At 42.9% G+C, this 14,389-nt stretch overlaps 1 protein-coding gene and 1 long non-coding RNA gene across 19 annotated transcripts in view; one reads left to right on the top strand and one right to left on the bottom strand.

Annotated features, from left to right (window-relative positions):
- The first annotated feature begins 3,911 nt into the window (after positions 1–3,911).
- LOC140635165 (uncharacterized) lies at positions 3,912–13,267 on the top strand. Its single transcript, XR_012032487.1, has 2 exons — positions 3,912–4,565; positions 4,843–13,267. It is a non-coding gene; the product is annotated as an uncharacterized lncRNA (long non-coding RNA).
- The window catches only part of FHOD3 (formin homology 2 domain containing 3), a 463,300-nt gene continuing 459,801 nt past the window's right edge, over positions 10,891–14,389 (bottom strand). For all 18 annotated transcript variants that reach the window (XM_072829309.1, XM_072829316.1, XM_072829312.1 and 15 more), the window contains one exon: positions 10,891–11,495. In XM_072829309.1, coding sequence (XP_072685410.1) covers positions 11,413–11,495 — 83 coding nt within the window. In that variant the 3' untranslated portion in view covers positions 10,891–11,412. The remainder of the gene's footprint in view (positions 11,496–14,389) is intronic.

Below are 14,389 nucleotides of genomic sequence, written 5' to 3'. Positions count from 1 at the left end.
ACGTGGGACTAGATCTCGGGACTCCAGGATCATGCCCTGGGCTGAAGGCAGGCGCTAAACCACTGAGCCACCCAGGCATCCCCCTGAGTTTCTTTGAAGTCAGTTCTGATCCTGTTCTAGTTTTCACAGGTGAAGCAACAGAGGAACCAGGAGAACAATGGTGCCCTTCAAATCAGTGGAAGTTCTCAAAAGGCTATAGAATATAGAAGGAAGGGGGCTCCAAGAAGGAAAGGGGAACAGTGAAGAGCCATGCTAGCTATCTGAGGTTCAGGACCCAGTACAAAACAAAGATGTGGGGTCTCTTGTCCAAAAATTAGGAAATAGTACCATTAAAAGTACTATAATGTTCTTCCTTTCTTGCAGGGTCTCTCTCACATCTTGTTATGATAGGTTTTTACTTACTAGTTAATACTAAGTAATGAAAATTTTAAATTCTAAATTACTAGCATTAATTTTAGTTGTCTTTATAATATGCAATTCCAATTTTAAGCACAACTAGAAGAGTAGCAAACTCATGCAGAATCATCAAAATCAAGACAATTTGTATTTCATAGCTTATGTATATATATTGTATGTATATGTACTTTGTCCTTACTAGAACACTAGAAACACTGCATAAAAACCTCATTCAACTATTATTTTCCTTCTTGATATGTATACATTCTGTTAACACTCTTCCAACTTAATGAGTAAGGAGGGACTAAAAGAAAAACTAGGAGCTGCCCTATGTTTTCTTTTTTTCCTAAGTTGTCATTTTCACCATAAGTGGATGGCTAATGAAGGAAAGTGGCATGAGGAAATAAAAGTAACAGGAGTAGAAAAAGGATAGGACCAGCTTCCAGTCATTCCTGCTTCTTAGAATGCCATTACCTTCTTTTTGCATTCAGATCAAATGGAAAGCATGGCCTCTTGGGGATCCTTGTGCCCCTCCTTACTCAGGAATAACTTGTTTATACTTACTTTGAATCTCTTCTCAACCCATACACCATGGTTCTTCTGGAATTCTGTGTGCACACACAGGCATAATAAAGGCTCTAAGTGAATGGGATGGTGAGGAAGAGTGGATACATTGCATGGATCTCTGCCTCATCAGACTTCACTTAAAAAGCACAAGTTCAAAAACAAAATTAAGAACTTTAGACAGTGACAGGAGAGCATTAAACCAAGTGTGAGGCCCATGAGAATGGGACCCTCTGTGACTACTCCCGTCACATGCCTACGAAGCTGCCCTGGTGATGGAAGAAGGGAGCACTCCTGGTGAAAGACTCAGAAAATATGTAAGTTGGGTGCACTATATGGGGGAAAAAAACTCACCCATGAGATTTGTTTTGAAAGTAAAACAATTTAAGTGGCAATAGGCTGTACTCTAAGCTCCACAAGAAAAAGATACTGTGCTGGAATTACAAAATGAGAATAAATGCCAGAATGCCTCATGATGCACTGATGGATGTAGTTAAGATTGTGCATAAAGTGCCACATCATCATGCTGCTTGAGTTCTACAGCAGGGAAGTACTCAAGCCAAGGATAGGAATGACAGGGCACTACTTGCACATAATAATCCATAGAATCTATCCCTTGAATCAGTGCCTCCCCAAATTGAACATGCATCAATGTCTCTGGACTTGTGCATAGAAAATAAGATACTCCAATCCCACTCCAGATCCACTAAATCAAAATTGCAGGGAAATATCAGGACTGTTAATCAACTGCAATTGTGACAATAATACTTACTGAATCTGAAGCTTTCTACTTAATGGGTCTAAGTGGTTGTGCTTTCTGCACAACGGCATGGAAAAGAACTCCAAATCTGCCTTTAATCAAGAAAAGCATGTACAATGATTGGATCAGAAGGACCAAGGGACCCTGGGTGAACACATGTATTTTTTAAACTTTTTATTATGGAGAATTTTAAATATTTACAAAGATATGTAGAATAATGAATCCCCATGTGTGCATCACCCAATTTCAGCAATTGTTATGACCAAGCATATTTTATTTATATATCTGGTCTTTACCCTTACAATTTTTTAAATAATTCCATTTTAATTTATCTATTGGTTTTAAGTCACAGTTATTTGCGTTACATTTTTAACAGTTGCTCTAAGGATTACAATATATATATTCTGTTTTCTATTCAATACAGTACCCACTCATACACATAGCATCCCTAAGTAGTCATATTTGTGTAGTAGAACTCTGGCACCCTGATAGCAGGTCACTGGATGGTGGGTACCAATTTAAATTGACTACAACTTTAACCCTTGGGGTCTTGGAATAGGTTTTCTTCTTTGGTTTAACCCAGACTGGATTATTTTTCTAGCTAAGGATTCCATGGTTATGAAGCCTTTATGATAATTAAATCAGCTTATAGGTGGGAAATCAGAATAGTCCCTTCTTTTTCCCTTCCTTTTTTTTTTTTTTTTTTTTAAAGGATTTTATTTACTTATTCATGAGAGAGACAGAGGCAGAGGGAGAAGCAGGCTCCATGCAGGGAGCCCAATGTGGGACTCAATCTCGGGACTGCGGGATCATGCCCTGAGCCAAAGGCAGACGCTCAACCACTGAGCCACCCAGATGTCCCTCCCTTCCCCCTTTATAATGTGACTCCAACCTTTGTTTCCAGCCATTCACTTTCTACATGAGCCATCTGGCTCTGCCTCCAGATCCACTCACTTTCCTTCCAAAACACCAGCATGGCGTCCTACCTGCCAGCACTGGTCAAATGTCCCTGCTCTTCCAAGGTCCAGCTCCAGTCTACCCACCCTTGGTCCATGTAGCACATGGAAGGAAAGACCATCTAATTGGTTATCTTTGATATCCAACCAGCTAGTTTCACGTGAATAACATCTGTTGTGAGCAGGCTTCCTGGATGATAAAGGGTGAAGTGCAGTAGTGAGGACCAACCAGAGGGTGACATGGTAAAAACCAGCACCACAGGAAGTGATGTGGTGTTCAATAAAGCTTTATAGCAAGGTGGACTTAGCTGCTGTCATAGATGGGTCACTCACACAGTCCTGATGTGGATTCAGAAGAGATAGCACATCTAGGCAGATCCATCAGGAGAGGAAAGTGCGTATTTGATCACACCAAGTACCAATCCCGTGGCATTCTCCTTTGCGGACAAGAATTCCCAAGGCTCGGAACACAATATGGGCAGCAAGTGAACATAATTTTGCAGACAACTGTTTTCTTGGAGTAAATGTACTCCAAAGCAGGTTTATAGGCCAATTTTACAAAAAAAGAAAAACTCTTAGGTCATATGAGTGTAGCACTAACGACATACACAAAGGTGTCTGTCATACCTGTGCCATCTATTTATTTTTTTTAATTTATTTTTATTGGTGTTCAATTTACTAACATACAGAATAACCCCCAGTGCCCGTCACCCATTCACTCCCACCACCCGCCCTCCTCCCCTTCTACCACCCCTAGTTCGTTTCCCAGAGTTAACAGTCTTTACGTTCTGTCTCCCTTTCTGATATTTCCCACACATTTCTTCTCCCTTCCCTTATATTCCCTTTCACTATTATTTATTTTCCCCAAATGAATGAGAACATATGTTTGTCCTTCTCCGACTGACTTACTTCACTCAGCATAATACCCTCCAGTTCCATCCACGTTGAAGCAAATGGTGGGTATTTGTCATTTCTAATAGCTGAGTAATATTCCATTGTATACATAAACCACATCTTCTTTATCCATTCATCTTTCGATGGACACCGAGGCTCCTTCCACAGTTTGGCTATCGTGGCCATTGCTGCTATAAACATCGGGGTGCAGGTGTCCCGGCGTTTCATTGCATTTGTATCTTTGGGGTAAATCCCCAACAGTGCAATTGCTGGGTCGTAGGGCAGGTATATTTTTAACTGTTTGAGGAACCTCCACACAGTTTTCCAGAGTGGCTGCACCAGTTCACATTCCCACCAACAGTGTAAGAGGGTTCCCTTTTCTCCGCATGCTCTCCAACATTTGTGGTTTCCTGCCTTGTTAATTTTCCCCATTCTCACTGGTGTGAGGTGGTATCTCATTGTGGTTTTGATTTGTATTTCCCTGATGGCAAGTGATGCAGAGCATTTTCTCATGTGCTTGTTGGCCATGTCTATGTCTTCCTCTGTGAGATTTCTCTTCATGTCTTTTGCCCATTTCATGATGGGACTGTTTGTTTCTTTGGTGTTGAGTTTAATAAGTTCTTTATAGATCTTGGAAACTAGCCCTTTATCTGATATGTCATTTGCAAATATCTTCTCCCATTCTGTATGTTGTCTTTTAGTTTTGTTGACTGTATCCTTTGCTGTGCAAAAGCTTATCTTGATGAAGTCCCAATAGTTCATTTAGATAAAATTTGAAATTCTATTCCTCAGTCTCTCTAGCCACGTCAAGTGTTCCGTCTAGTGACTACCACACAGAATGGCGCATATGTAGAATATTTCCATCACCACAGAAAGTTCTGCAGAGCACCCTTTATACCACGCAGGACTGGTCTTCACCTTACACTTCTCAGAATAATTCTGCTGCAAAGCCATACCATACTCAACAAATCACCTAAAGACACGCTTTTTCTAAGGTACCATATCCTTTCCTACATTATATATTTTTATACTCCTGGCTTACAGGGAAAGCCAGGGATGAGAAGGCATGCCACCACACCTTGGAAAGCGGGGTCACTGTCTGTCTTCACTGCAATGTGGGCTGGGCAGGTTCTGGGCTTTGTTCCGTGTGGTAGTCAAAGGCCATGAGGCAGCTCAGCCTCTTGGCCTCTGTACAGCATCCAGCATGGAAAGCAGACAGAAACGAAAGCAAGTTCTGCATCTTTGAGCAGCTCATGTCATCTGCCTTTACAGGGAACAGGCGGCCTGACTTTGAGAACACCCTCTGGAGCTCAGAAATAAACACTCTCAAGGTACCTGCCATTCCTCTGGAGATCAGAGACCTTTTTTCCACAGCAGAAAGGCTGGCAAAGAATAACTTAGAGACCAACCAGAGCAGGGACACAACTCTCAGGGTAGTTCAGGTCCAACTAAGGGAGAGCCCTCATCCTTCAAGCAAAAGCTGCAAGTGAGGGACAACTATTAAGGGTAAGAGTAAGTCTCTGGAAAAATCTCTTACCTTTACTATGGCTCCAGTTCCCAGCTGTCCACTTCTAAACTGTATTTGTAAGGTTATCCTTAAGAGAGGAGGTGAAGGTACAGATTGCTCTTGAGGGATCTGCATTTACATGTCTGGAGGATCCCACAGGCAGCTCTAGTCCATGGCCGCACAGGTTCTGGAACAGAGTAGCAGGATTCCAGAATATAGGCCTATTGAGCAACTTTTTAAAGATTTTTATCTATTTATTCATGAGAGACACACACAGAGAGAGAGAGAGAGAGGCAGAGACACCGACAGAGGGAGAAGCAGGCTCTTCATGAGCCCGATGTGGGACTCCATCCCAGGACCCCAGGTCATACTCTGAACCAAAGGCAGGCGCTCAAGTACTGAGCCACCAAGGTGCCCCCCCTATTGAGTAACTTTAACAAAAACTACTTTCCTTTAAAAATTTGATACCAAAATGGACTATTGCGGCCTTAACTACTGCCTCCACAAATCATGTTTTAGACCATTTTAAAAAATGGAAATCACCTTCAGTATTATCCATTAAAAGCAGGAATAACTCAGTCAAGCACAAGACAAATTCAAAATTTTGTCTTACATCATTCCTTCTTAAGAACCACCTTATAAAGTTTAATTTAACCCAAGAGTGAATGTCTATATACATATGTTGATTTAGGAAGTTATCAATTTCTACAACCTTTACCATTTCAGGACAGTTTTTCTTCCAAAGAGATACAAATTAATTTTTTTCATACCACTTGCTAAAAGGGGATTCTGAATTAGAACCCATTTCGTTCCACTGAGACTACATTTCTAAGGTTGGATTGAGGTAGGAATCAACTCTATTCCCTTGTCATTTCTAATCTTACGCCTTAGTCTAAGTCAAAGACCCTGATGTGGATTGAGTTGCTCCAATCCTACAGCCAGGTCTACCATCAGCTGCTGTGCACAGAGTTGTAGTAAAGATGACCTTGTCCAAATCACTATCATCTAGGACGCTTTTTTCAGAGACTGGATAAAGCAACTATAACAGCTTTCCCTAGCACCTAGCTCTTCCTGTATAGCTACCATATTTTTTATTCTTATTTGAAGGTTGAGGTTTGCAAAAGTATAATTCCACTGGATACACAATTCAAGTATTTTCAGGACAGGGTGACTGTCTCTATTTCCTAGCCCACTTCCTTGCCCAGAAGGCTCTGTCTGTCCAACACTGGAAACCCCTTCCAGAGAGCAGTGAAGGTTTAAAAGCATTTCTAGGCAGAGGCTATTCAGGAACAGGGATTATGAAGGAAAATGAGCTTTCTAGTTTATTTCCTGAAAGCACAAGAGACAAGGCCCTTGCTTAGCTGGATCAACCGCATAGTCCCAAGTACTACAGTAACTGCTCCTAATATAGGAAGACCCACTGTGGACACTACTTACCTTGGTTGATTTAATGTTGTGTATCTGTAACATGCTGTGCAGGTCTTCTACAGAATCTCTTTTCTCTTGGACTAAAACCCATGTCTTCCCGTTTCCGCCTAAATCAGATAACTTCTAGATTATATCAAAATGAATAGAGAAAAATGTGTAGACACCAGCTGTCTAATCCTTGTAATGGGAGATAAGGAGGTGAGTGTGCCTGAGTCTCTGCAGACATGGCGCCTGGTCCATGCAAACCTCTTCCTGCCCCACCAGCCACAAGCTAGGAGCCTGCAGCATCCAGTCCTGCAGGGCAACAGGCCCAGCACACGCTGATCCTACATAATCCTGATGAACGGGGTGCCACAGTCATTTCCCAGTGGTGGGTCAGGTGTTCTAATTAACCAGCTGATTTAATATTCCTGTACATGCAATGCTCTGCTTCTAAATTATAAGCCATTTTGGACAAATCATTGTTGCTAATCCAGTAGTTAGAAACAATTTCCACTAAGTCAACAATTGAAGTGGTGTTTGAACTACAAAATCATAAATTTGTACTTTTTCAGGTGGATCATCTTAAACAAATACTCTTCTTAAATGCAGTCATTAAATAGTGCTCATTAAAAGAATATAAATGGCTTTGGCCCTCCCTTACTTCAGCATCAGCATTGTGAATAAATTCTCACCATATCCTTTCATCCATCAGAGTAGGAATCATTCCATCACAAAAGATGCTTCTGAGCTTCTGAACATTTCCTATGTATGTTAGATGTACACGGATGGCTAGGCAGGTGGCTGGGTGAGTGGACTGCCAATTGCTGATGTAAATTTTGCGCATTAGGAACCCTTATCAACAAGAGTCTAGATGGTGCTGTCACCTTGTACACAACCAGGCTTCCAGGGTTTGTACTTGGTCAATGTGGGACTGACTGGCTCTCCACCCATGAGGCCCACCCCTGGGGCTCAATCTGCCACTTGTTTGGGCCCAGAAGCAGAGTGGACTGCTTATTAACAGGCTTTCTTAAGGGTTCTTTTTTTTTTTTTTTTAAGATTTTATTTATTCATGATAGTCACACAGAGAGAGAGAGAGAGAGGCAGAGACACAGGCAGAGGGAGAAGCAGGCTCCATGCAGGGAGCCCGACGTGGGACTCGATCCCGGGTCCCCAGGATCGTGCCCTGGGCCAAAGGCAGGCGCCAAACCACTGCGCCACCCAGGGATCCCCTTAAGGGTTCTTAAAAGAACAAAAGACAAGACTGGCATGACAAGCCAGCACATATCACTTCCTATCTTTTGCCCCTTGGGGCAAATCATTCAGTATCTCTCATTCTTACTTTGTATGTAAAATGAAAATGCAAAATGGCTATATGGATTACATAAAATAATACATGACAAGTGCCCACACAGAGATGCCATCAATACTTCAGCTCTTTTAAAAATCATTTGGAAAATCCATCTCCCATGAATTGCCTAGCAACAGAATTTTTCTACCAAATAAACTGCCTTTTGTTGACAAAATTGATGAGGCATTTTAATATCATGTACCTCAACTGCATCTGCAAAGATCTTTCATCCCTTCTCCTAGGCAATCAGGTGTTTTTATTTTTACTTACCTGTCTGACAAAATGTATAAATAACTGCAGATTAAACTAAATTTTAATTTTAGTTGATGACTACCTCTCATGGCCCTAAGGGGAGGGATCGTGACTCTCGTTTTCCTAGCTCCTGGCACAGAGTCCCCTCTATTATAGGCCCTCACTGCATATTTGTTACTGATGGTTGTTATTAATTTTCTAGAGCTGCCATAACAAATTACCACACACTTGGTGGCTTAAAACAATAGGAATTTATTCTCAGACAGTTCTAAAGGCCAGAAGTTCAATGTTAGTTTTACTGAGCCAAAACCAAGGTGCCAACAGGGCCATAGTCTCTCCAAAGGCTCAGGGGGAAAATTTGTTCCTGGGCTTTTTTCAGTTTCTGGTGGCTGCTGGCATTACTTACGTGGCCATATCGCTCCAATCTCTGCCTCTGTCTTCATAAGACCTTCTCCTCTTTTGTGCACATAAAACCTCCAGCTCTGTCTTAAAAGGACATTTATGATTAGATTTAGGACACAGCTAGACAATCCAGGATTATCTTTCCACATCTGGATCCTTACTTTATTCACATCTGCAAGGACCCTTCTTTTTTTTTTAAGATTTTATTTTATTTATTCATGAGAGAGAGAGAGAGGCAGAGACACAGGCAGAGGGAGAAGCAGGCTCCATGCAGGGAGCCCAACGTGGGACTCAATCCCGTGTCTCCAGGATCACACCCCAAGCTGAAGGTGGCGCTAAACTGCTGAGCCACCAGGGCTGCCCTGCAAAGAGACCCTTCTTTATAACACTTACAGGTTCCTGTAAATTAGGACCTCCTCTCTTTGGGGGGCCATAATTTAGCCGATTATGGTGGTATTTGATGATACACTATCTCAGGGCCATGAGCACAGAAATGGTAGATTTGGAAGCAGTGAACAGTGTGGCAGCCACCACAGGTTAGGAGCTCAGAAACCAGGTCTCCTGACTCTGATCCTGCTCTTCGTTCCTGCACTGTGTTCAATGAGGGACTTAGAAGAAAACAAGCCTGAGTCTTCAGCCCTCCTGGGCCCTGTGCATCCTCCCTTCCATCCCCAAGTCCCTTAGTAAGTTATTTTTTTAATAGAAAAAAACCTTAAGATTCCAAAGAAACTAAAACTCAGGCATTTTTAACAGAAGACATTGCCTTCTTCACTGGCAGTTCTGTAATTTCAACCTAAATTAAAAAAGAGGCATGAGAATATCTATGCTGATGACCAGCAAGAGTAGCAAAGCATCTCCTAGGGTAAGGGACTATTCATTTAATGTTTCTCAAAGGTCTTTCAGAGAAACTTAACCTCCTGTGTTAAAAGGAAAAACAAGAATTGCTAATAGAGGCAGCCAAAGTGGCAACAAGGAAGGAAGAAATGAGCAACAGGAATAATCCTTCAATTTCACTAAAAACTACTAAACCAAGTTCCCAATAAAAAGAGACTCCCTTTACCTCGCTGTAACCAAGAAATTAGTGACCTTGCTTGCTTCATCTGAGAATTTTTTAATCCCTAAAATAAAATTACTTGAGATTTATTCAGTCACATCCTTCTGAATGTAACCTTTTATTCCAAAGCAGTAACTCTCAGCAGAACACCAAGGGCCTCCAAAACGACATCAAAGTATCTGTTCACTAAATGGTGCAATAAAAATGCACCTTCCTTTTGGTTCACACATCCCAATCCCCAGTGATACAGATATTCTAGGTCTGTATTCAGTGCAGAGGTAACAGGCAAATGCTCTGATGAACTGTTGAATCACATCAGAATATTACACATTATTTCGAACTGTAAGAAAGCAAGCATTAATACCCTATGTATCTTTATTGATAAAGTGATTAAACTCAATTGCCTGTAATATACAACCTACTCTTGGCAGATTCCAGGCTCTCCTGGATACTTATATTCATCGCACATTATCTGACCAATACCTAAAGAGCTTCTACTCTCTCAGTCGAGTGGAGATGCAGAAAGGGGGTGGCAGGGACACAGTCATGGAGGCCTGTGGGGTGAATATCTTCTCTTTAGCTCTTCAGACAATATGACTACATCTTGTCTGTAAATCACATACACCCAGATTTAGGAACAGAGTCACAGAGGTTTTAAAAGTGACACAGACATGGAATTAATGGCTTGATGATCTACCTAGGCAGGGGTTTACCTCTCCCTCTTTCCAGATACAGAGGTTCCACACCAGGAACTGTGCCAACACAGGGCTGAGGGGTTTCTGTGGAGGTTTAGCCAGCACCCAGGCACCAGTCACCTCTTTGTGGCTCTGTGGTCCCTCAGAGCCTCTGCCAGTGCCTTCCCCACTGACACGTTAGCTTCTGGTGACCTGTTCTCAAGTGCCAAGGACTAGATTTGTCACTCTGAGTTCTCTGTAGACAAAAATTTAAATTTCCATTTTGTTTTGGGACTTAGTAAATTTTTTGAGAAAATGAATTCTACATAAGCGAGAGTTGCAGAATAGTTGTTTTTAAATGCTACTCTAATTTTGCATCAGCATTCCAAAGGAGCAATACAAAGTACATGGGAAAGGTAATCTATATGAGGTCATTATAGCATATCCTACAACAAACGCTGATGCCTAATTTATAAGTAGTTACAAAGAGCACATTGTCAGGCACTTCTCACTCTATTAACACAAAAAAACAAACAACAAGAAAGCCAAAGGGCCCAGGCCATTCCAAGCCAGAATCCTCTGATGAACCTGAGAAAAGGTTTTACTGATTCAGAAGGAGGTGAGCCTGTGGAGATGTTTAAGGCCTTACACCCAAGAGAAGAAAAGTTTCCAGTTATGGCATTAAACTCTAATTTATTTAGTATTTGAAACATGGTGTACATTTATGAATTTGTATAAACATTTAGTACATCTAAAATCCACAACTGGTAAACAATCTGTGCTTTCTTTTTGTGTACAATTTTGGAGTTTACATCTGGATATTTTGGTGTTGTGAGAGACCCAGTCTGTGAACCTAATCAAACTGCCTCACATGACCACAGGAACTGTGACAGAAGTGATCTGCTCTTTAAAAGGGTTGCTCCTTGCACAGAAAAGGTGTCACGCTTTGGAACTACTAAACCAGGTGTCAAGGAAACAAGAGAAACACAGCTGACACAATGAAGGAAGTGTGTGAAGGAGAGTCTGACAAGAGTCCCATCAATGCCCAGCAGGCCACAGGTGGACATCCAGAAATGGACACTCCCCTTTGGAACCTTCCGATGTTATTGTCGAGTCTCTTCACTCCCAACTTGGGGGGATTCTGTCCAGCAGGAGTTTGCACTCTTGGGCACACCTCTTAGAGTGCCCACAGGTGTCACAGCTGCAATTCTGTGGTACCAACCAGGCCCAGGGCTCTGGCTTCTTCTGGAGTCAGGCCACTCTTCAGGGTCCTTCGCACTGCAGCAGCACCCACAGATCACAAAGAGATGAGAAGACAGGGAGGTGTTAGCAAGCAGCACATGGTAGTCTATCGACACCCCTCCTGCACCCCAGGTCTCCCCAGAGTAGTCATAGGGCTCACAGATTCTCAGCCCCATCCTGCTCCTGCTGAAGTGCCTGGCCATCTATCTGCCAAGGCAGGACACATTTGGGGGCTGCAAGAAGCCAACTTGAAGAGCCAAGTGGAGGAACTGACCTTGTAAGAGGGGAGAAGGGAGGCCCACGCAGACAAGGTTTCTGAGAAATGAGTGCAATAGTAGAAAGTACAGATGGCATGTGGAGAGCGCAGCTTCTGGCCAGCACAAGGAAGCTGGAACAGTCATTACGGAGCATAGGGAAATGCAAGGTCCAATAAATGTGAACTAGGTAAGATAACACCACAAATCTTCAGGATGAGCCATGAGGCTGGGGACCTGGCCTGCAGAGCAAGGTGTTCATAGGACAGGACAAGGGCCAGCGGACAGGACGAGTCTCTGTGAGCATGGCGGGTCTCAGTCTCAACTCATCAAAGGGCCTCTGGAGACAATAACTAGTGACTCCTTATGGACTGGATGCCAAGGAGCAAACTGCCAAACTTCTGACTGGATCTGGTAGATGTTTTCTGTGAAACACACAAGGCTCAAGAAGGACCAGTGACCCTTTTCTCTGGGGCTTATAACTGGCAGGTGGAGGAGTGCTTGTGTTTGACTAAGAACTGGCTTGTGTTTAGCTTGGCATTATGGGTTTTCCCATTGTATAGTGTTGATCAATTGTGATGTCAAAATAAAGGCTGGTTAAGGGTGAATGAGGAGGCAGCTGTCCCTTCCAAGACCAGTCCTTTCATTTGAAAGGTTGCCTAATTACATTTCCCCTAATTTATAAATTGTATTTGGCCTACTCTCTACATAAGGTTATACAGAGTTTGGGGAGTTGCTCTATTTTCAGAAGAGATGTGTTATGGATATACCTTCAACCCTAAATCCTAAATCGGCCAGAGGACCCAGATGGGCAGGCAGGCCCTTGATCAGAATGTGGAGAAAGTAAAGCTCACCCTAGCATCTTCTCATCTTCCCATGCCAGACCAACTCTCCACACCCACTGTGATCACAGGGCCTGTGTCCTCCTTGTCAAGGGGAGGCCTCACAGGATACAGATACCAGGATCCCAGCTCATGTGTCTGCAAGCAACACCCCACACTCCATGCCTTACCAACCTCCTCTAAGCAAAAGCCCACTTAGGCTGTGGACAAAGGATCTGAGGAAATCTGGTAGAACAGACAGGGTCTATTAATAAATGGTTTCTTCTCTCCCAGAAATCAGTACTTTGAATAGGGAGCCAACACCTATCCCATCAGTTGGTCAATCAACAAATACTTCATGGAGAGCCTACTGTGTGCCTGGGACTTAAAGAATTGCAACACTGATGAAAGACCCACAGACATCAAGTGTGGATTTGACACAAATGGAGACGCAAAGATCTGTGCTGAAGGTTACCCTCAATTCATGCCACCACACACTACTGTATTTTCAAGCTTAGCCCCGGGCTCCCCAGCCATCCTTCTGCAGCAGCTCCTGCACTGGCTCACCCTCTGTCCCCACCCCCCACTCCTGGCCCCTAGGCTCCAGACTGTCTAACTCGTCCAGACAAAATGTTTGGCTCCAGAGCCTCGGCTGGAGGCAGATTGCATTTAACTGAGTAATGGAATTTGTTCTATGGGGCAGCAATAAAAATACTAGTTGGTTATAACCTTTTATGTTCTTTAAACACTCCTTCAAGTGTGTGTTAAAGAAAGATAATTTTAATGGCAGAAAATAAGACAAAATGTTTCTCATTCTTGACAAAGACTGCTAAGACCTCACTTCCAAGACTCTGCTTGAAGAAGTCCATGCTGCATGAGCAGGGCACCTTGAATTTCATTAGGCACAGAAGGTGGCACGGACATGAGTCTATGAACTGTAATCTTTGAGCCTTTAGGTGTACGTGTTTGACTAAATGACAACAGAAGACTTCTGAACCGACAAGCATTTTATAGGGGGACGTTTAAAGGTGCTTCCTTAACACCTGTTCCTGCATTTGCTTTAGTCCTGTAACTGTGGTGCTCAGTTCATTTGGTGCAACTATTCGGATAAGAGCCCTGGCACTTTAAAGGATGTGCAATAATCTTCGCCCTGATACGGGCATTAGGCCAGCCTCTCCAGGGCAGGCTCAGGGAACAGAGCCAAGTTTAATAGTGCTGCCTCGGCCCTACTGCCTGACTGCACAGAGGCTGTACCCTCAGCCTGGTTGCCAACTCTTGGTTTTGAGGAGCCCCCCCACCCCGGCCCCTTCTGTTTGGGCTCAGGTGTTCTCTGCTGGGGGGGGGGGAAGGGGGGGGGCGGGAAGCCAGTATAGGCCAGGTCTCTTTGCTTGCTGGGTGTCTCTAAAAAGGTATTCATAGAAAAACCTGCCCCATTAATGGAATCCTACTTTCTGTGGGCCTTCATGACAATTCAGATAAGTTCTCATAATGAATACAACCACTCCATCATAAATACAGTAAATGTAGTAACCCCCAAAGACCTTAAGAATCCAAACCCTTAAAATAATAATAGTAAATTAAAAAAAAAAAAGAATCTGAATTCTTGCTTTGTTAAAAAAGTCAAAGTTAATTCACATTATGACTTGAAAAGATGTGTGAAATGAAGATAATCAGTTGAAATCGGCTTTGTGCTCTGATTCAAATTATGCATAGAAAGGGCCTCTTTGGGATCCATTCATCCATCTGCCTGCTCATCAATTCATTCATTCATTCATTCAGCAAATGCTACTTGGGCCTCTACCCTGAACCTAGTGTTGCAATCAGGGAGGCAGAGGGCTGACAGGGGCACGGTATG

Source organism: Canis lupus, chromosome 6 (genome assembly GCF_048164855.1).
Source record: "Canis lupus baileyi chromosome 6, mCanLup2.hap1, whole genome shotgun sequence".
Lineage (NCBI taxonomy): Eukaryota > Metazoa > Chordata > Mammalia > Carnivora > Canidae > Canis > Canis lupus.
This window is presented reverse-complemented; position numbering and strand designations above follow the sequence as displayed.